Source organism: Theropithecus gelada, unplaced genomic scaffold (assembly GCF_003255815.1).
Source record: "Theropithecus gelada isolate Dixy unplaced genomic scaffold, Tgel_1.0 HiC_scaffold_15884, whole genome shotgun sequence".
Taxonomy (NCBI): domain Eukaryota; kingdom Metazoa; phylum Chordata; class Mammalia; order Primates; family Cercopithecidae; genus Theropithecus; species Theropithecus gelada.
This window is the reverse complement of record NW_020257641.1, coordinates 4,452,091-4,474,137: the sequence shown is the minus strand read 5'-3', so window position 1 is coordinate 4,474,137 and position 22,047 is coordinate 4,452,091. Positions and strand designations below refer to the sequence as shown.

At 42.5% G+C, this 22,047-nt stretch overlaps 1 protein-coding gene across 5 annotated transcripts in view; it reads left to right on the top strand.

The window, feature by feature from the left end:
* LOC112617142 (CLIP-associating protein 1-like) overlaps window positions 1-22,047 on the top strand; it is a 304,701-nt gene that overhangs the window by 23,894 nt on the left and 258,760 nt on the right. For all 5 annotated transcript variants that reach the window (XM_025373877.1, XM_025373871.1, XM_025373874.1 and 2 more), the window contains exon 2: window positions 18,980-19,459. Coding sequence is in view for 4 of the 5 variants with exons in the window: in XM_025373871.1 (XP_025229656.1) it covers window positions 19,265-19,459 (195 nt within the window). In the remaining variant the exon portion in view is untranslated. The remainder of the gene's footprint in view (window positions 1-18,979; window positions 19,460-22,047) is intronic.

Sequence of the window (22,047 nt, the reverse complement as noted above, 5' to 3'; positions counted from 1 at the left end):
CTTCTCTTGTTTTTTTAAATCCTCATCCTTCTTACACCTTCTGTCTTCACATTAAATACCCAGGACTTAATAGAGTTTTGTTTTTTTTCAACTGGGTATAACCTAGCTCCCTTGGGAAATTTGGGATGGCCATGTCAGCTGTCATACTGTATCAAATGACATATCAGATTTCTCTTCTCTCTCTCTCTCTCTCTTTTTTTTTTTTTTTTTTTGAGATAGAGTCTCGCTCTGTCGCCAGACTGGAATGCATCTCAGTGGTGCCATCTCAGCTCACTGCAGCCTCTGCCTCCCGGGTTCAAGCGATTCTCTTGCCTCAGCCTCCTGAGTAACTGGGACTGTAGGCACTGCCACCACGCCCAGCTAATTTTTGTATTTTTAGTAGAGATGAGGTTTCACCATGTTGGCCAGGATGATCTTCCTGCCTTGGCCTCCCAAAGTGCTAGGATTGCAGTTGTGAGCCACTGGGCCTGGCCTGTTCTCTTATTTTCTTACTCACCTAAGTCTGGGGATTTTTCTGTTTCGTGAACCTCTTAGAAAATCTGTCAAGCAGGCTGGGCGCGGTGGCTCACGCCTGTAATGCTAGCACTTTGGGAGGCTGAGGTGGGCGGATCACCTGAGATCAGGAGTTCAAGACCAGCCTGGCCAACATGGTGAAACCCTGTCTCTACTGAAAATACAAAAATTAACCAGGCCTGGTGGTGGGTGTCTGTAATCCTAGCTACTTGGGAGGCTGAGGCAGGAGAATCGCTTGAACCTGGGAGGCGGGGGTTGCCGTGAGCCGAGATTGTGCCACTGCACTCCAGCCTGGATGACAGTGCGAGACTCCCTCTCAAAAAAAAAAAAAAAAAAAAAAAAGAAAGAAAGAAAATCTCTCAAGCCAGCATATGTGCTCCTTTGTGCTTAGCTTTTTAGTGGATTTCACTGTTAGAAACCAATTATTCATGTGTTACCAGAAACATTTTTAGTTTTGAAGGGAGACTTTCTTTTTATTTGTATATGCACATGGAATACTTAGTATAGAAAGTCATAAAATGAAAATTTAAAAATTGAAATAATTGACAATTTTTTTTTTTTTTTTGTAAACCTGATCTAGATACAGGCAAACTTTTAAATCATTAAGGTACAAACATTTATAGAACACCCCTTCCAATAATAGTAGGATACACATTGTTCTGAAATACATATGGAACATTTCAGGATAGACCATATGTTATGCCATAAAACAAGCCTCAATTAATTTAAAGGATGGAAATCATACTATGTTCTCTGACCATAATGAAATGAAATTAGATATCAATAACAGAAGGAAATTTGGGAAATTCAGAATATGTGAAAATTAAACTACACAAACTGAAATCACCAATGATTCAAAGAAAAAGCCACAGGAAAATTGGAAAATACTCTGAGATGAAGACGAAATGTATCATATCATGATGATGATGGTTGCAAACAATGTGAATGTACTTTATACCACCTAATTAATTGTATGTTTAAAAATAGTTAAAATGGCAAATCTTATGTATGTTTTGCCACAATTGAAAAAACAAAAACAAACAAAAAAACCCTGGGCTGGGTGCGGTGGCTCATACCTGTAATCCCAGCACTTTGGGAGGCCAAGGCAGGTGGATCACCTGAGGTCAGGAGTTCAAGACCAGCCTGGCCAACATGGCGAAGCCCCATTCTACTAAAAATACAAAAAATTAGCTGGGCTGGGCATGGTGGTGGGTGCCTGTAATCCCAGCTACTTGGGAGGCTGAGGCAGGAGAATAGCTTGGACCCAGGAGGTGGAGGTTGCAGTGAGCCCAGATCACATGACTGCCCTGATATAGCGAGGCCATTTCACAAAGCGGGTGAGGTCTCTTTTGGGCTGGATGTCCTGTCCAGTGCCGAAATTCTTAGGCCTTTTCTCAAACAGGGGATTCACCACTTTCTTGGCCCCTGCTTCTTCACGACAGCAGGGGCTGGAGCCACCTTCTTTCCCTTGGCCTTCTTTCCTTTCGGCATCTTGGGCAGTGGGAGGAGAGCTAGAGATATTTTTTATATAGATGGGGTTTACCATGTTGCCCAGGCTGATCTCGAACTCCTGAGCTTAAGTGATCCACCCACCTCAGCCTCCCAAAGTGCTGGGATTATAGGTGTGAGCCACTGCGCCTGACCAAGACAGGTATAGTCTCTTTGACACTTAGCTTTAATATTGTATTGGAGGTTCTAGCCAAGACAATTAGGGAAGAAAAAGAAAGAAAAGGCATTCATATTGGAAAGGAAGTAAGAGAATCTCTATTTGCAGATGGCATGATCTTGTATATAAAACATCTTAAGGAATGCACTATAAAATTGTTATAAGCTCCTCAAAGTTTCAGAATACAGGATCAATATACAGAAAGTAATTTTATTGTTATACATTTATAATGAATAATTCAAAAATGAAACCAAGGAAACAATTCCATTCACAATAGTGTCAAAAAGAATAAAACATTTGGGAATAAAGTTAACAAAAGAAGTGCAGAACTTACATTCCTTTTTTTTTTTTTTTTTGAGACAGGGTGTCACTCTTGTTGCCCATGCTTAAGTGCAGTAGCACAATATCAGCTCACTACAAATTCTGCCTCCTGGGCTCAAGTGATCCTCCCACCTCAGCCTTCTGAGTAGTTGGTACCAAAAGGCGTATACCATCACGCCTGGCTAATTTTTGTTTTTTTTAGAGACTAGGTTTCTCCATGTTGCCCGGGTTGGTCTCAAACTCCTGAATTCAAGCAATCCACCTGCCTCGACCTCCCAAAGTGCTGGAATTACAGGCGTAAGCCACTGTGCTTGGCCAGAACTTACATTCTGAACTGTAAAACATCATTGAAAGATCTAAATAAATGGAAAGATACTCTATGTTCAGGGATTGGAAGACTTATTATTGTTATGATGGTAATACTCCCCATATAGATTTAGCACAATCCCTATTAAAATTCCAGGCCAGGTGTGGTGGCTCATGCCTATAATCCCAGTGCTTTTGGCGGCCGAGGCGGGTGTGAGATCGAGAGTTCGAGACCAGCCTGACCAGTATGGTGAAATCCCATCTCTACTAAAAATACAAAAATTAACCAAGCGTGGTGGTGTGCGCCTGTAATCCCAGCTACTTGGGAGGCTGAGGCAGGAGAATTGTTTGAACCTGGGAGGCAAAGTTTGCAGTGAGCCGAGATTGTGCCACTGCACTCCAGTCTGGGTGACAGAGTGAGACTCCGTCTCATAAACAAACAAACAAACAAACCCAGTTGCCTACTTTGCAGAAACTGATAAGCGGATCTTAAAACTCATGTAGAAATGCAAGGGACCCAGAATTGCCAAAACAATCTTGAAAAAAAAGTTGGAGGACTTTCATAACTTACTACAAAATTACAATAATTGAGACATCTGATACTGGCTTAAAGATAGACATATAGATCAATGCAATAGAATGAGAATCCAGAACTAAACCCTTTCATTTATGGTCAATTGGTTTTCCACAAAGTGGAAGGACAATTAAGTGGAGAAAGAATATCTTTTTCAACAAATGATGGTGGTACAGGTGGATATCCACATAACAAAAAGGAATTTGGACCCTTACCTCACTTATATATATAAATTCAGAATTCATCATAGACCTAAATGTCAGATCTGAAACAATAAAACTCAGGCTAAGCCTAGTGGGTCACACCTGTAATCCCAGCACTTTTGAGGCCAAGGTGGGAGGATCACTTGAGCCCAGGAATTCAAGACCAGTCTGGGCAACATAGTGAGATGCCATCTCTATTAAAAAAGAAAAAACAGGCCGGGCGCGGTGGCTCAAGCCTGTAATCCCAGCACTTTGGGAGGCCGAGACGGGCGGATCACGAGGTCAGGAGATCGAGACCATCCTGGCTAACACGGTGAAACCCCGTCTCTATTAAGAAATACAAAAAAAAAAAAAACTAGCCGGGCGAGGTGGCGGGCGCCTGTAGTCCCAGCTACTCGGGAGGCTGAGGCCGGAGAATGGCGTGAACCCGGGAGGCGGAGCTTGCAGTGAGCTGAGATCCGGCCACTGCAGTCCAGCCTGGGTGACAGAGCGAGACTCCGTCTCAAAAAAAAAAAAAAAAAAAAAAGAGAGAAAAAACAACTCTTAGAAGAAAACATGGTTGTAAATCTTCATGTCCTTGTATTGGACAATGGTTTCTTTTTTCTTCTTTTTTTCATACAGGGTCTCACTCTTGTCACTGAGGCTAGGGTACAGTAGGGGAATTGCAGCTCACTGCAGCCTTGACTTCCTGCTGGGCTCAACGATCCTCCTACTTTAGCCTCCCGAGTGGCTGGGACTACAAGCATGTACCAGCTAATTGTTGAATTTTTTATAGAGATAGGGTTTGCCACATTGCCTAGGCTGGTCTCAAACTCATGAGTCAAGCAATCTTCCTGTCTCGGCCTCCCAAACCTGCTGGGATTACAGGTGTGAGCCACCATGCCTGGCTTCTTCAGTATGACACCTAAAACATAGGCACTAAAAGAAAAACAGATAAGTTGATCTTCATTAAGACGGAAATTTTTTTTTTCAAATGGCACCATCAAGAAAATGAAGACATCCCAGAATGAGAAAAAGTATTTGCTTGTCATATATCTGATAAAGGACTTTTATCCAAAGTATATTTTAGAAATTCTTAAAATCAACGGTAAAAAGACACATAACCCAGTTAACAAATGAGCAGAGGATTTGATCAGATATTTCTCCAAAGAAGATATCCAAATGGCTAATACATCATGAAAAGAAGCTCAAGTCCAGGCTGATTACACCTGTAATCTCAGCACTTTGGGAGGCCAATGTGGGTGGATTACTAGGTCAATAGATCGAGACCATCCCGGCCAATATGGTGTAACCCCTTCTCTACTAAAAATACAAAATTTGGTTGGGTGTGGTGGCATGTACCTGTGGTCCCAACTACTCGGAATGCTGAGGTGGGAGAATTGCTTGAACCTGGGAGGCAGAGGTTGCAGTGAGCTGAGATCGTGCCACTGCACTCCAACCTTGCGACATAGCGAGACTTCATCTCAAAAAAAAAAAAAAAAAAGGAAGGTCAGTATCCTTAGTCCTTAGATGAAAATCAAAAGCACAATTAGATGCCACTTTGATTATAGGTAATTTCTGATCCCTAATCAGGCATGTGCCACTGGTCCTGCTAATTCTGGATAATTTCTTTCTTTCTTTTTTTTTTTTTGAGACGGAGTCTTGCTCTGTTGCCCAGGCTGGAGTGTAGTGGTGTGATTTTGGTTCACTGTGACCTCCGCCTCTGGGTTCAAGCAGTTCTCCCGCATCAGCCTCCTGAGTAGCTGGGATTACAGCCATGCGCCACCACTCCCGGCTGCTTTTCGTATTTTTAGTAGAGACAGGGTTTCGCTCTGTTGGCCAGACTGGTCTTGAACTCCTGACCTTAGGTGACCCACCCACCTGGGCCTCCCAAAGTGCTGGGATTACAGACGTAAGCTACCGAGCCCGGCCCTGGATAATTTCTAACAGATATAAAAGTAAAGAGATTTTAACAAACCTTGGAATACCCATCCCCAAGCTTCAGCAGTTCTCAGTGGATGTCCATCTTGTTTCATCTTTGAGGGAGTTTCAAGGAGTAGAAAAAAATAGAAGCAATTTTAATCCAATAGCCTAAATCTGCCACAGGAGGAGAAAAAATAGAATGAAACTGTGTTCTACTTTTACAGTTCACATTTAGGGAAAAATATATTTAAAATATCTGAGAGAGTTTTAAAAATTTACTTTATTAAAATACTAGTGAAGGTAAATTCTAATCACGAGTACCTTATCTGACACCTGTGTAGTATTTTTTTCTGTTATTTTCTGATGGCAAGTGTACTGTAATGCAGTGGCCTTTTTTGTTGTTGTTTGTTTTTACAGTTATTTGTGTTGACCAGCCTGTAGTATTTCACAACATGTTTTTATGGAAATAACTGATCTGCTAGCTCCATTTTCTTAGGAATTTTTTTCTTATTGTTTACTTCACTATATTCCGTAGTATTGAAAGGTAGGTTTCCCTCCACTATGAAATGATAGTGCCTGAGTTTTGAATACCATTTTTCTAGTTGTAATTATAAAAGTAATATGTATTCATCTTAGAAAAAATTTGGAAAACACAGGAAAGCAGAAAGATAAGATTAAGGAACCTGTAATTTTATCAGCTGAAAATTAACCAATGTTAATGATTTTATTTTGTTGTTCACGTGACCTGCCTTTTTAATGTAATGTGGTGAGCCTGAACCTTTTATTCATTTTGGTGCTTTTACATTGTGGTTGGGTTTTGTCGTAATTACATTGTAGTTAATCATTGTGCACACTGGAGTGAGGGATACAGAATGAGAGAAAATTAGTTTAACTTTGATTTTTTCCCTACTGCAGAATATTCTTGAATATACTTGAGTAATTCCAGCTTTTAATGTTCTTTCCAAGTTACACAATTATATATTCATCCAGTTTCTACATTCTCCAGTTCAGAGATGACTTGTATAGATTTCCCTGCAAGACCAAAGCACTGTTGACTTTTGGTGCTAGAAATTGACTGTTGGGTCTTATCTCTGTCCAGTCTTTCTGCTGTATGCCTGACTGGTATTTTATAGGCTTTTTGATAATTATTTCATCTTCTTAGTATCTAGAATTACAGAGCTCTAGAGAGCTCTAGTAGAATTTCTAGTATTTGTTAATTGAAATAAAAACATCAAACTAAGAATTTCGAAGCACTTTTTATGTTATTTTTGCGTTAAAAATTCATAATACATTCATAATGCATAAAGGTAAGCTTGAAAATATGAATACTTTCTCAGTATTGAAACACGAATATGAATATTTTGTCTGTATAGGAATTCTTGGTGTATGTATGGAATAATTATCAGACATCCTTTTAATAACTTTCCCCTTTCAGCCCAGGAGTGGGGATCAGTAATGTTTACAGGTTGGGAACCAGTTCTGTGATCTTTCTAGATTGCTTGTTTCCTCTGAACAGGCCACACACTCTTGCGTCTGTGCTTTGTCCATATGTATTTGCACATTCCTTTTACCTGTAATGTTTTTTGCCTTCTCCCTTACCTCTACTTCTAAGAAAGAATGGAACTCAACTTATGACTGCCAGTGACTGTTTGTCCTTTGATTTTCAGCCCGAGCAAACTTTATTCTTTGGACAAGTATTTCTGGAGTACCTTGTTTGGAACAGGCATTATAGGCATTAGGTGAACAAAATAAATTAAGTCCCTACCTTCTTGAGCCTGACAGTCCTGTTGGGAAATCAGACAGAAAATACGTGATAGAATTGCACCTTAAATGCTTGAAAGTAGAGAACAGCATGCAGTGACAAGGGAGTACCCCTAGAATGGCCTTCCAATGGGTCTCTGAGGAGACAGCATTTAAGCTGAAGTCTGAAAGATGAAAAAGAGGTAGCTGGGCCAATATAGGTGTAAGGAGAGTTTTTGGCAGAAGGAACAGCATAAGCAATAGCCCTCTGAAGTAGTAAAGAGTTTGGAACCAAAGGAGGCCAGTGTATATGACAGAGCCCAGAGGTATTTGGCTTGGAGATACAAATTTGGGAGACATCGGTTTATCGGCATGGGAATGGTTGCTGGTTATTTTGGAGTGAGCAGCATGAGGGGACAAGAGGCACTGGACTGAGCCCACCAACAGAGATCTGGAAGGTGGGTAGAGATGAGAGATGGTTTAGTAGATGCAACCAGAGAAGTAGCAAGAAGGCATAAACATTTATTTTCACACAAGTAGGGAATTTTTCAAGAAGGAAGGGGCGATCAACTTTGGATTGCTGCTGAGGGGTGCAGTTTGTTAAGTACAGAAAAGTCTTCCTTGGATTTGCCAACATGGCTGTCATTGGTGATCCTGATAAGAGCTACTCTTGTGGAGTGAGCGAGTGGAGCCAGATCAGAGGGTCTATGAAGGGGACAGGAAGTGCATCAGTGGAGCTGGCTGGTGTAGACAACGGCTTAAAGAAGCTTCACTGTTGATGGTGTCATTGATGAAAGGCATGTGAGCTCAAGAGAGGGCCTTTGTAAGATGAGTGATTTAGAGGACATTTACAGGCTGCTGGGAATGAGCTAGCAGAGGAGAGATTGCTGATTCCTGGGAGTAGACAACTGGAAGGTCAAAGGTCTGAGGAGGCAGAAAGGAGGAGTTGTTGTCATCTGTGTGGGTGCTGAAACCATTAAGGAAGCTGAGAGGAGATAGGGAGGGAGTCAGGGAGGCTGGAGTGTGAGTCTGCAGTGGAAGACAGGGAAGGACCTGTGACTGACAGATGAGAGCCGGGGCTGCCACAGTGCTGAGCTGCGTGGTGCTTAGTTGATAGGTGCAGTGCCCCATCCTTGCAATTCCTGATTGAAGCATTACTGAGTTCCCTTAGGCAGTTTTATCTTCCTTTCTCTTCTACCTACAGCACCTTCTGCAAACTTCTGGTTTAAGACTTGACAGCATACTATTTTGACTGTTTGTGTTTGTCTCTTTCTTCTTTCAGACAGTGACCTTCTTGAAGGCCTTAATGAAGTCTTTACTTTCTGTGATTTTTAGTAGTTAGCATAGTTTAATACCTGTCAGAGTAAATGCTTGCTCACTGAGTGAATGTGTGGACCTCAAAATGAGTGGGACAGTGGGAGGGAGAAAAAAGAGAAGGAAAGGACAGAAGGAACAGATAGAGTAAGAACAGACTTCCTGCTGGCAGGGCATGGCAGCGCATCTGTCTTTCTTCGTTTTCAATCATATTGTAATTGTTGCAGAAATCATCCTAATGCAAAAAAGCTTGTCTTATTGATAGAAACGTGCTGACTTAGTGTGAGTAAATCCTGCTAATTTCTGGCTTTAAACTATCATACCTTCTTTCTGGCATGAAACTATCATACCTTCTTCCAGAACTGGCTTTAAATTATCATACCCTCTTTCAATCCTATTTTCCAGGGAGATTTTGTTTTTTAAATTTTTTGAGACAGAGTTTTGCTCTTTGTTGCCCAAGCTGGAGTGCAGTGGTGCAATCTCCGCTCACTGCAACCTCTGCCTCCCAGGTTCAAGTGATTCTCTTGTCTCAGACTCCCGAGTAGCTGGGATTACAGGTGCCTGCCACCATGCTAATTTTTGTATTTTTAGTAGAGACGGGGTTTCACTGTGTTGGCCAGGCTGGTCTCGAACTCCTGACCTGAGGTGATCCACCTGCTCTCGCCACCCAAAGTGTTGAGATTACAGGCGTGAGCCACCGCAACTGACCCCAGGGAGATTTTTTAATGTGGTTATTGATTTATTGGTGCTGGTAATTTAATTCCTTCTTGATACTTTCGTATGGAATATTATTTTATTAAGGCTTCTTGAACTCCTTATTTATGATTTGACTTCATGTTTCTTAATTTTCTCCGTCTTATGCCCCACATGCTGTAGCTGAGACATTTTCATGTTTCAGTTAGTAAATGCCCATGCTTTGAACTTTCAGTGGAGTTTGTAGTATAGTGAAAAGAACACAAACTTTGGGGCCAGGCAGCTCTGGTTTTGAATTATTGCTTGACAGTTGTTTTAAAACCTTAGGCAGGTTTTTTGGTTTTGTTATTTATTTATTTATTTATTTTATTCTTATTTTCTGAGACAGAGTCTTGCTTTGTCACCCAGGCTGGAGTGCACTGGCACGATCGTGGCTCACCGCAACTTCCGCCTCCCGGGTTCAAGCGATTCTCCTGTCTCAGCCTCTTGAGTAGCTGGGATTACAGGCGTGTGCCACTACACCCTGCTAATTTCTATATTTTTAGTGGAGACAAGATTTCATCATGTTTGCCAGGCTGGTCTCAAACTTCTGCCCCCCTTGGCCTCTCAAAGTGCTGGGATTACAGGTGTGAGCCACCACGCCTGGCCTGTTTTTGTTTTTTTAACCTTTCTGAGTTGCAGTTCTGTATCTTCAAAATGAGAATAATAATGCCTACTTATCTCACAGGTATCTCACTGTGTCTGCCTTACCACACTTCACCTCCCTCATTTTGCTTATGCTGTTTTTCCTTAAGTGCCATAAGTATTTTTTTTTGTTTGTTTTTGTTTTTTTGAGATGGAGTCTCATTCCCGTTACACTAGCTGGAGTGCAGTTTTGTGATCTCGGCTCACTGCATCCTCCACCTCCCGGGTTCAAGCGATTCTCCTTCCTCAGCCGCCCAAGTAGCTGGGATTACAGGCATGCGCCACTATGCCTGGCTAATTTTTGTATTTTTAGTAGAGATGGGGTTTCGCCATGTTGGCCAGGCTGGTCTCGAACTCCTGATCTCAGGTGATCTGCCTGCCTTGGCCTCCCAAAGTGCTGGGATTCCAGGTGTGAGCCACTGGGCCTGGCCACCATAACTATTGAATGCACATCCTAGCCACATTTTAACACAAAGCTTAAGCTGAATCTTGTTTATATAGTTTTGACTTGGTCATTCCAAGCCTTCTTAATCCATTCCTTCCTCTAAAATTTTCATAGTACTTATTCATATTCCTTATTTGGCAGGTGCAGTGTTTTACTCATTAAAGCTACCAATTATCCATCTTGTGTTTGTGTTGACCTCCGACATTGATAAGCCTTTTGTGTGTATGTATGTCCTGTCCTCTCCAAGTATGTTGGAAGCTCTTTCAAGTGAAGTCATAGACTTATTTCTTTAGTATATTCTACAGTGAGATTTTATATTTGATAAGTTGATGAGTAAATAAAAGTGATTGAGATAGACTGGTAATGGATAAACAGGGTATGTGAATATATTCACTCCATCCATTTATTCATTCGACAAATACCCATTGCGTACATATGTGTTAGATTGAAAAACATGTCACAGTATTTTGTAGCTCCTCCTGTTGATTGGTAGAATCCATTTCCTCACACTTTTTTGTTTGTTTGTTTGTTTGTTTTGTTTTTGAGACAAGAGTCTCACTGTGTCGCCCAGACTGGAGTGCAGTGGTGTGATATCAGCTCACCACAACCTCTGCCTCCCAGGCTCAAGTGATTCTCCTGCCTCAGCCTCTCGAGTAGCTGGGATTACAGGTGCGCACCACCACGCCTGGCTAGTTTTTGGTAGAGATGGGGTTTCACCATGTGGACCAGGCTGGTCTCGAACTCCTGACCTCAGGTGATCCACCTGCCTTGCCCTCCCAAAGTGCTGGGATTACAGGCATGAGCCACTGCCCCCGGCTTCCTCACACTTTCAGTGTGGACTGGCCTTGTGACTTGCTTTTACCAGTAGATTATGGCAGAAGTAACATGCAAGTTGTGGATCTCAGGCCTCAGGAGGCCTGGTAGCCTCCCCCTTTGCCATCTTGGAGTGCTCCAGCCACTACATGATGAACTCTAGGCTATGCCACTGAATGGTTACAGATCATGTGTGGAGAGAGGCCCAGCCAAAAGCCAGCACCAGAGTCCCAGACATGTGAGTGACACCACTGTAGAGCCTTCAGCTGCAGTAAAAATGCCAAATGACTCAGCTGCATGAATAATCCCAGGAAAGGCTAGCACAGGATCTTCCCAGCTGAGCCCAGCCACCTCGTAGACTTATGAGAAATATTAATTCATGATTGTTTTAAGCTACTAAGTATAAATGGTCAGACTTTTAATTTCTTACAAAGAAGTCTACAGTAGACTAAAAATGTTGTCAGAGCTTATGGTTGATTCTGTTCTTCTTTCCATCCCGCATTGTTAATAGTTCTTTACTGATAGTGTGTGTAAGTGCCACAGGTAAATATGGTAATTAAGGGGCTGGAGATAGGTGCTATTTTTTTTTTTTAAAGGCTCTGTGCATTTCCTTTTCCATTCCTAATTTTATTTGATGCATGCTAGAGCTGGTATTCTCCACAGTGCTACTCAGGATTCAAGACCAGAGGCCAAAATTCCCAACTTGATGCCTCTTTTCATTACATCAAGATGTCTTTTTTTATTGTGTGTTCCTTCCTTTTTGTTGAAGTTGGTATTTTTAAACTTTTTCCTGTTGGCCTGCAGCAGAGTTGGCCTATTGTTCTGGTTCCTCCGATAATTTCTACTTTCCAGGGTACTATAAAGGAGCAAGACTAGGACAATTGTCTTGACCTTTTATTGTTTTGTCCCTGTGGACCAAGATGATGTGACAGGAAAAGGTTGAGCTGCTTGGAACCTAACTACTGTAGTGGGGGCATAGAATGTTGGTGTTGGGGAATGAAAGGGGTTTGGGTTTGGGAAGAGTTGGACCATTTTTTTAGAAATATCTGAAATGTGTCCCTTTTCTCAGGTGACGACTGATACAGTGACATTTAATGTGTTCAGTAGCCTTCATAGTAGATCTTGCTAAAGGAGAAAACTTTTCCTGATGAAGAATAAAGATGTTTTGCTATTGTCACCTCCTCTACTGTTTCTTCTGTATCATTTTAATGTCTCTCATGTTCTTTAGGAAAATGTATGAAAATTGAACTTTTTTTTGGACTCAGAAATAGTGTTACCTTCTGAATAATCTCTGATGTGAACACTGCTGTAAGATAATTCTCTGTAACACTACTCTTTTGAACATTGATTATAGAACCGACTGCAGGGATTGTAAATGGTAGTTCATGATCTCACTAAGGGCAGGCAAGGGCTGAGTCCTGTTTTGTTTTGTTTTGTTTTTTTTGTATCCTAGTGCCTCCCATTATGTCTTGAATATAATAGACCTGATTTTTACTTAGCTCAGCCATAAGTGACCACTGGTTATGGTTAACTTGAGACCTAGGTTTCCTTAATCTACCTTTCCCTCATGGAGAGTCTGGGCAGGATATGGGTGGATGGAAGAGAGTTTTACTTCCTCCTCCAGCTCCATCAGCTCCTCTTCCTCCTCCTCCAACTTCTCTAACTTCACCTCTTTCTCCTCCTTTTTCTCCTTCTCCAACTCCCTCAACTCCTCCTCCTCTTTTCCCTCTCCAACTTCTCTAATTCCTCCTCTTCCTCTTCCTGCCACTTTTCCTCCTCCTCCAGGTCCTTCTCCTCCTCTTTCAATTCTTCCAAATCCTCCTCCTCCAACTCCTCCAATTTCTCCTTCTCCAGTTACTCTTCCTCCTGTAACTCCTCCTCCTCATGCTCCACTTCCTCTTGTAACTCCTTCTCCTCCTCCAGTTCCTCTTCCTCCTGTAACTCCTCCTTCGTCTCATGTTCCTCTTCCTCCTGTAACTCCTCCTCCAGCTCCTCTTCCACCTGTAACTCCTTCTCATCCTCTTCCTCCTGCAACTCTTCCAACTCCTCCTCCTCCAGTTCCTCTTCTTCCTCCTCCTGTAACTCTTCCTCCTCCTTATCCTCTTCCTCCTGTAACTCCTCCAACTCCTCCTCCAGTTCCTCTTCCTCCTGTAACTCTTCCAACTCCTCATCCAGTTCCTCTTCCTCCTGTAACTCCTCCAACTCCTCCAGTGCCTCTTCCTCCTGTAATTCCTCCAACTCCTCATCCAGTTCCTCTTCCTCCTGTAACTTCTACTCCTCCTCCAGTTCCTCTTCCTCCTGTAACTCCTCCAATTCCTCCTCCTCCAGTTCCTCTTCCTCCCGTAACTCCTCCTCCTCCTCTTCTCCAGTTCCTCTTCTTCCTGTAACTCCTCCAACTCCTCTTCCTCCAGTTTCTCTTCCTCCCGTAACTCCTCCTCCTCCTCTTCTCCAGTTCCTCTTCCTCCTGTAACTCCTCCACCAGTTCCTGTTTCTCCTGTAACTCTTCCACCTCCTCCTCCAGTTCCTCTTTCTCCTGTAACTCCTCTCCTCCTCCAGTTCCTCTTCCTCCTGTAACTCCTCCAACTCCTCCTCCGTCAGTTCCTCTTCCTCCTGTAACTCCTCCAGATTCTCTTCCTCCTGTAACTCCTCCTCCTCCTTCTACAGTTCCTCTTCCTCCTGTAACTCCTCCAATTCCCCTTCCTCCTGTAACTTCTCCACCTCCTCCAGTTCCTCTTCCTCCTGTAACTCTTCTTCCTCCTGTAACTCCTCCAACTCCTCCTCCGTCAGTTCCTCTTCCTCCTGTAACTCCTCCTCCAGATCCTCTTCCTCCTGTAACTCCTCCTCCTCCTCCTACAGTTCCTCTTCCTCCTGTAACTCCTCCAACTCGTCCTCCTCCTTCTCCAGTTCCCCTTCCTCCTGTAACTTCTCCACCTCCTCCAGTTCCTCTTCCTCCTGTAACTCTTCCTCCTCCTCCTTATCCTCTTCTTGTAACTCCTCCAACTCCTCCTCTTCCTTCTCCAGTTCCTCTTCCTCCTGTAACTCCTCCTCCTCTTCCAGCTCCCCTTCCTCCTGTAACTTCTCCTCTTCCTCCTGTAACTAACTCTTCCTCCTCCTCCTCCTTATCCTCTTCCTCCTGTAACTCCTCCAACTCCTCCTCCTCCAGTTCCTTTTCCTCCTGTAACTCCTCCTCCTCCTCCAGTTCTTCGTCCTCTCCTAAATCATCCTCCTCCTCCTGCTCCTCTTCCTTCTGTAACTCCTCCTCCTCAGGCTCCTCTTCCTCCTGTAACTTCTCCTCCTCCAGCTCCTCTTCCTCCTGTAACTCCTCCTCCTTCTTCTCTTACTCCTCCAAGTCATTCTTTTTTCCTCTTATTTTCTAAGTTTTCTGCATTTTAAAATACAATTATTTTTTGATTTGTCTTTTTATGATTTAATTGTAAATGTTTAGAAAACTCTTCCTAGAGTATACAGGGAGGAGAACACATATATTTATTTGTTTTGATAGCTAAAAATATTTCTGAAAGGATACATGGGAAACTGGTGACATTACTTGCTTATTATTTATTTATTTATTTATTTTGAGACGGAGTCTTGCTCTGTCCCCCAGGCTGGAGTGCAGTGGCGCAATCTCGGCTCACTGCAACCTCCGCCTCCCGGGTTCTGAAAGGATACATGGGAAACTGGTGACATTACTTGCTTATTATTTATTTATTTATTTATTTATTTATTTTGAGACGGAGTCTTGCTCTGTCCCCTAGGCTGGAGTGCAGTGGCGCAATCTCGGCTCACTGCAACCTCTGCCTCCCAGGTTCACGCCATTCTCCTGCCTCAGCCTCCCAAGTAGCTGGGACTACAGGCGCCCGCCACTACGCCCGGCTAATTTTTTGTATTCTTTAGTAGAGACGGGGTTTCACCGTGTTAGCCAGGATGGTCTCGATCTCCTGACCTTGTGATCCGCCCGCCTCGGCCTCCTAAAGTGCTGGGATTACAGGCGTGAGCCACCACGCCTGGCCTTATTTATTTATTTTTTGAGATGCAGTCTCTCTCTGTTGCCAGGCTGGAGTGCAGTGGCGTGATCTCGGCTCACTGCAACCTCTGACTCCCTGCTTCAAGCGATTCTCCTGCCTCAGCCTCCCGAGTAGCTGGGATTACAGGCACGTGCCACCATGCCCAGCTAATTTTTGTATTTTTAATAGAGACGGGGTTTCACCATGTTGGCCAGGTTCGTCTCCATTTCCTGACCTCGTGATCCACCCGCCTCGACCTCCCAAAGTGCTGAGATGACAGGCGTGAGCCACTGCGCCTGGCCATTACTTGCTTTTAAGGAGAGACACGGGGTGGCTGGGAGGGTCAGGGGTGGAAGGCGGGTCTTGCACTTTTGTACCTTGTGAATTTGGAACTATGTGATTAATATTCCCTGAAAGTAGAGATGTAGAAAACACACAAAAGGATAAAAAAAGTCCAAAAACATCAGTTTAGTAAGAATAAGTGTAAGAGATAATAGTTACCTTGTTTTAGGAAGAAAAAGGAGAATTCAATCCGCTTAAAGCCTAGGGGCTTCCAGTCTCTTTCATTGTTTGCATTTCGTTCATAGGAATTTGTGACCTATTTCTGAGTGTACAAAGCCTTTATTGCATAATTACGTTCAAGAAGCATAAGCTTATTTGTTAGAAATCTTATTCAATTCTAGTTGACGGGGAGGTTTTCTTATGATATATTTTTATAAATCATGGTAGGGAGACCTGAACAAATGGGATCTTTCCTAGTGTTTACTTAAGGAATGGAGACCTTGCTCTCTTGCCTGTTGCTTCCTAGCTAAACAGGAAATCTGACCTCTTCTTGAGTCAAAACAGAATTAGGCTAAGACTTCTAATAATGTTTTCAAGGTGGGGAAAGGAAACTCATTGTCCATGCAACCTTGGAAAATTGCTTACCTTTACTTTACCTCAATTTCTTAATCTATAAATAAGGATGTTAACACCTACTTTATAAAATTGAAGAATTAGAGATGGTATTGTATAAATCAGTATTACATAAGCACAGAACCTGACACCTCATGTAGCTCCTTAAATTTTATTATTTTATTATTATTATTATTGGTTAGTATCTGTTCATTTTAGGCCCCTTGAAGGAGTAAACACTATGAAATTGTTTTTCATTGAGAATGAATGAAAATGAATGATAGTTGTTTAGGGGAAGAAGGAGTAGTATATCAGTTATCTGTTACTGTGTAACCAACTGCTATGAATATAGTGGCTTAAATAAAACAACAATGAAGTGTTATTTCTCATAATTCTGTGGTTTGGCTTGGTGGCTTTTCTGCTTATTTCCTTACACTTACTGGCATCACTGCAGTCGGATGACGACTGGAATGGGTAGATGGTCCCAGATGGTCTCACTCACATGTCTGGCAGTTGCTGCTGGCTGTTGGTCAGAGCATGTTGGTTCCCCACGTGGCCTTTCATGTCCAACAGGCTAGACCAGCTTCCTTACAGCATGGCCATCCCAGGGCAGCATTCTAAGAGGGCAAGTTCCATTGCTTGCATAGCAAGTCTCTGCTTGCTTTTGTAGTTGCTGATTTCTCAGGGTTAAGCCCAGAGTCACCGCAGGAGGGAACTTGGACTCCACCTTGGTGAGGGAGGAGTAGCAAAGAATTTGTGCCCATTTTTAATACACCATCAGCCTGGTGCTTATTTGGTCTGCTTCTTGGACTAATATTAGGTCTGGAAGAAATCCTTTTGGTTTCTTAAGTTTTCCCGTGTCGTTGATACCTTCTTTCGTCCAACATAAGAGATGATAAAGGAACTGGAAGTATCATATTTGTACTAAAAATTGGAATGAAGGATAATAGCTGCTTTTGAAGCTCTTTCCTGTGAGGGAGGGACTAGTTCCAGCATTTGGAAGTGACTGGAAAGCAGATCTCTCCTCAATATAAGGAAGGATTGCTCTGTGAGCTACTAAGTCCTGTTGAATGCTATCCCTCCCTCACTCTTCTGTGTTGTTGGAAGCAGTAAAGTAGAAGATGGATAGTTATGTGCTGGGGCTTTGAAGGAGGGTTTTCCTCACTGAGTGACTTGATGTATGTGATTCCATACCTCAGAAAGAATCTCAATGTTTTTATGTTGAGATGAGGGGTGGGGATGGGGTGGTATTAGAAAGGGAGAGAATTGCTGTGTTCAGACTGTGAGTTATTCTACTGAGAATTTTAATTTTACTTTATTTAGAAAACAAAGATATATTTTCTGGAAACTTTGAAAGTTGGGACTTACTATTGGTGTGAAAAAAACTTCAATTTGGCACAGTATCAGGGAGGTACTAAATCTTGAAGATAGGTTTCCTATGGGTCTTCTTGGTTTAAAATGAAAGGAATTAAGTAATGGTTTTAGGATAAGTAAGAAATAAATGTGTACAATGCTCCAGCAGCTGTAGGTTAACGAGAGAGCTTATGCAATTTGTGTAGTTAAAACAGTTTTGGGTACTTTTCCCATATCATGTACTTTGCCCTACTCAAACATGATTTTGCGATCTCCTAATTTTAATATCAAAACACTAGGCCCAAATGGTGCTATTGTTAGCCGAGAATACTGTGTCAATAACTGATCAGAATATGAGCCTGTTGCCTTTCTCTTTTTTTATTGAGACAGAGTCTTGCTCTGTCACCCAGGGTGGAGTGCAGTTTCACTGTGTCAGCTTACTGCAACCTCCGTCTCCTGGGTTCAAGCAATACTCACGCCTCAGCCTCCCGAGTAGCTGGGATTACAGGTGTCTACCACCACGCCCGGCTAGTTTTTATATTTTTAGTGGAGATGGGATTTCACCATGTTGACCAGGCTGGTCTTGAACTCCTGACCTGCCTTGGCCTCCCAAAGTGCTGGGATTATAGGTGTGAGCCACCGTGCCCAGCCTTTTTTTTTTTTGAGACGGAGTTGTGCTCTGTCACCCAGGCTAGAATATAATGGCGCGATCTTGGCTTACTGCAAGCTCCGCCTCCTGGGTTCAAGCAATTCTCCTGCCTCAGCCTCCTGAGTAGCTGGGACTATAGGCACTGCCACTATGCCCAGCTGATTTTTGTATTTTTAGTAGAGACGGGATTTCACCATGTTGGTCAGGCTGGTCTCGAACTCCTGACCTCAAATGATCTGCCTGCCCCGGCCTCCCAAAGTGTTGGGATTACAGGCGTGAGCCACTGCGCCCACCTCCTTTCTCTTTTTGTGTCTTTCTTTTCTTTGTTGTAGGGAGGAGGAGGTGGAGGCTACCACTTACTCCATTGTAAAGTAGTGTGATGTAGGTGCTGCCCTTGACTTTGTTTAATGTGACCGAGCCAGCCACTTTGGTCAACAGTGTTTTCTGTGGAGCCTTCCTCATTTCCCATACTTGGTTTTTTTTTTTTTTTTTTTTTTTAAGAAGACTGAGAGTAAGGCAATAAGCTGCAGTACCTACAGTGATTCAGACACAGAGTGGTGTTAGATTTCTGGTGGGAGATAGAATTGAAGTTACAAATAAATACTCTAGCTAAAGCAGAAGATTGCTTTCCTGACTGGTGCATTTACAAGCTGGGAAATTGTGGAAAACATCGACCCGCCAACTGTGTGGCTCATTGGCTCTTCTTTGGGCTTCGATGTTCTTCCTGATAAAAATAATAATTATGTTATTCCGATATGGTTGCCAAGCCGTTCGTGCTTCTCACTCTGCTTGTGACTATAAATGATTCTGCAGCATGAATTGCTTTGTCTTTGATTTAATGTTTCGTAACATTTGAGTGTTGTGTTATCTGTGCTAATTTGTCGTTCTCTTCTCTTACTTTTCAGAATGGACTGCTGAATTATGAAGTATTTCAGACCCAATAGTAGACCATCACTCTGCCACTCACTCCTTTATCTCCTACTAGTTATTTAAATTGGACTTTTAATATCCTACCAGCTGCTCTTCAGACACACATGGTGCATTGTTGCCATTCCCCAGATTGCATCTTTGAAACACAGGCTCTTAGTAACCTTCAGCGAACAAAGAGGCAACCTCCCAGATACGTCTGCTGGGAGGGAGTCATCCTGACTGCCCTCTAGCTTTTGCTGGATCTGGATTTGAATTCCACTATGGAGCCTCGCATGGAGTCCTGCCTGGCGCAGGTGTTGCAGAAGGATGTGGGGAAACGATTGCAGGTTGGCCAAGAACTGATAGACTATTTCTCAGACAAACAGAAGTCTGCTGACCTTGAGCATGACCAGACCATGTTAGATAAACTTGTGGATGGACTTGCTACCTCTTGGGTGAACTCTAGCAATTACAAGGTAAGCTGTGCTTTAGAAGGCACTTTTGGAGGTGGCTGGGCTGCACTGGTAGATCAAAATTGACCCTTATAAAAATGCCTTGTGAGCAGTCAGCATGCTTCCTTGGTTTCCAGTAAGATACTCAATCAGATTGTGGCCTTGGGTTGTTTCATTCTGGAGAAAGTAGAGTTTTCTTTGATACTCATTGAAGATCAAAAAATTCTTATCCTTTAGCACTTTGACAGAAGGTCAAGTGAACAGATAAGGGGAGGCTTTTTTTTGTTGGAAAGTTGGCAAGCATTTGTAGCCTTGAAGTTAATGTGTATGTTGTGTTTTGCAGCAAATAGGTCCTGAGACCTTGGTGAGTTGCCCTTTATAAATAACAAATGTCTTCACTGATTTTCCCTGGGGGATTGAATTGGTAATAGCGTGTGGAGCATTTTACCTTCAGGTCACTGTTGTGAAGCTGGCCCAGGTACCTGGACAGAAATAGGTTGTCAAGGACTTTTCTGTGACCTATGTGTAATGGCCTAGAGGATATCCTTCAGGATATAAAGGTCAAGGCTGTTCATGTGACCTTGGCAGGGGCTGGGGGTGGGGGCCAGGTCCCATGGGTCAAATGAGTTGTGAAGGTTGACCATTTTACCTTTCAGAGACAGTTTTTGTGAATGAAAACTAGATTGAACTTGAAGTGCTGAAGAGGTGGTGTTCCTTTCTCTGCTTCCTCCCCTATCCCCATCCCCTTACTCTCTCTTTTCATTTCCCTAGAGGGTGGCCCCTTTGGGTCAAGGTTGAGATGGAAGGAAGAGTGGAAAGCTTGCACGACTGCTAATAGGTGCTATAGACATTATAGAAGGGGCTTACAGAAATAGAATATTTTGTGCTGTTTTCATTGACTCAATCTTTTGAGATTGGTTTGGACTTAAAAAGTCACAGGACTCCTTTGCTCTGGTATGTACTCTGTTTTCTAAATACGTTACCTATGGCGCTAATACTTCACTCATCACTGGATATAACATTTATCCTACCTGTCTTCACATATTTATTTTCGAGACTGAGTCTGACTGCAGCCTCTACCTCCTGGGCTCAAGCAGTCCTCCCACTTCAGCCTCTCAAGTAGCTGGGACTACAGACGTGCACCCCCATGCCCAACTAATTTTTGTATTTTTGTACAGACAAGGTTTTGCCATGTTGCCCAGGCTGATCTTGAACTCCTGGCCTCAAGTAAGCCACCCGCCTCCTCGTCCCAAAGTGCTGGGATTACACTTTGGGACGAGTGCTGGTACGCCTGTGCCACCGCGCCCAGCCTATCCTACTTGTCTTAAAACTCTGGCTAAAATTCTATTTCATTCATCTGTTTATTCACTTAGCTGAAATTATCAGTTGCTTCTTACGTGTTTCGCATTGGTGCTGGATGGTGGGAGTGTTAAAAGAGATGAGAGGTGATAGAGTCTAGTCACTACAATTTTGTTCTTTCTTAAAAGTTATTTGTAAAAATTGACAAATAATTTTACATACTCGTGGGATACCTAATGATGTTTTGATGAATATAATTTGTAGTGATCAGGTCAGGGTAATTAGTATATCCATCATCTCAAACATTTATCATTTCTTTGTGTTGGGAACGTTTAATATCCTCCTTCTAGCTAATTGAAACTATATTACTGTTAACTCTAGTCATCCTACAGTGGTATATAACACCAGAAGTTATTCCTCCTGTCTAACTGTAATTTTGTATTCTTTAACAAATCTCTTCCTACTCCTCTCTTCCTCCTATCCTTCCCAGCCTCTGCTATCCTCTCTTCTGCTTTTAACGTATGCGATCAACTTTTATTTAGCTTCACATATGAGTGAGAACATGTGGTGTTTAGCTTTCTGTTCCTGGCTTATTTCACTTAAGATAACACCCTCTAGTTCCATCCATGTTGGCTGTGAAGGACAGGATTTTATTCTTTTTCATGGCTGAATAATACTCCATTGAATATATATACCGTATTTTCTTTATCTATTCTCTGTTGTTGGACATATAGGTTCATTCTTTGCTGTTGTGAATAGTGCTGCAGTGAACATGGGGGAGCAGATATCTCTTCCATATTCTGATTTCTTTTCATTTGGATAAATTCCCACTAGTGGAATTGCTGGATCCTATGGTAGTTCTGTTCATAGTTTTTTAAGGAACTTCCATACTGTTTTCCATAGTGGCTGTTCTAGTTTACTTTCCCACCAACAGTGGGAAAATGATAAATGCTGCATCCTCATCAGCATTTATTATTTTTTGTCTTTTTGATAATAGCCAACCTAACAGGGGTGAGATGATACCTCAGTGTGGTTTTGGTTTGCATTTCCCTCATGATTAGTGATGTCGAACATTTTTTCATATGTTTGTTGGTCATTGGTATGTCTTTCTTTGAGAAATGTCTGTTCAGATTATTTGTCGATTTTAAAAATTGGATATATATATTTTTTTTCTGTTGAGATATTTGAGTTCCTTGTTTATTCTAGATATTAACCCCCTGTCTGGCTGGTCCAATGGTAATGAGTTATCAGAATTTAACATAGTGTCACTAAAGTTGGTATATGACTCCCCACTGCTAAATTTGACTGGCTTC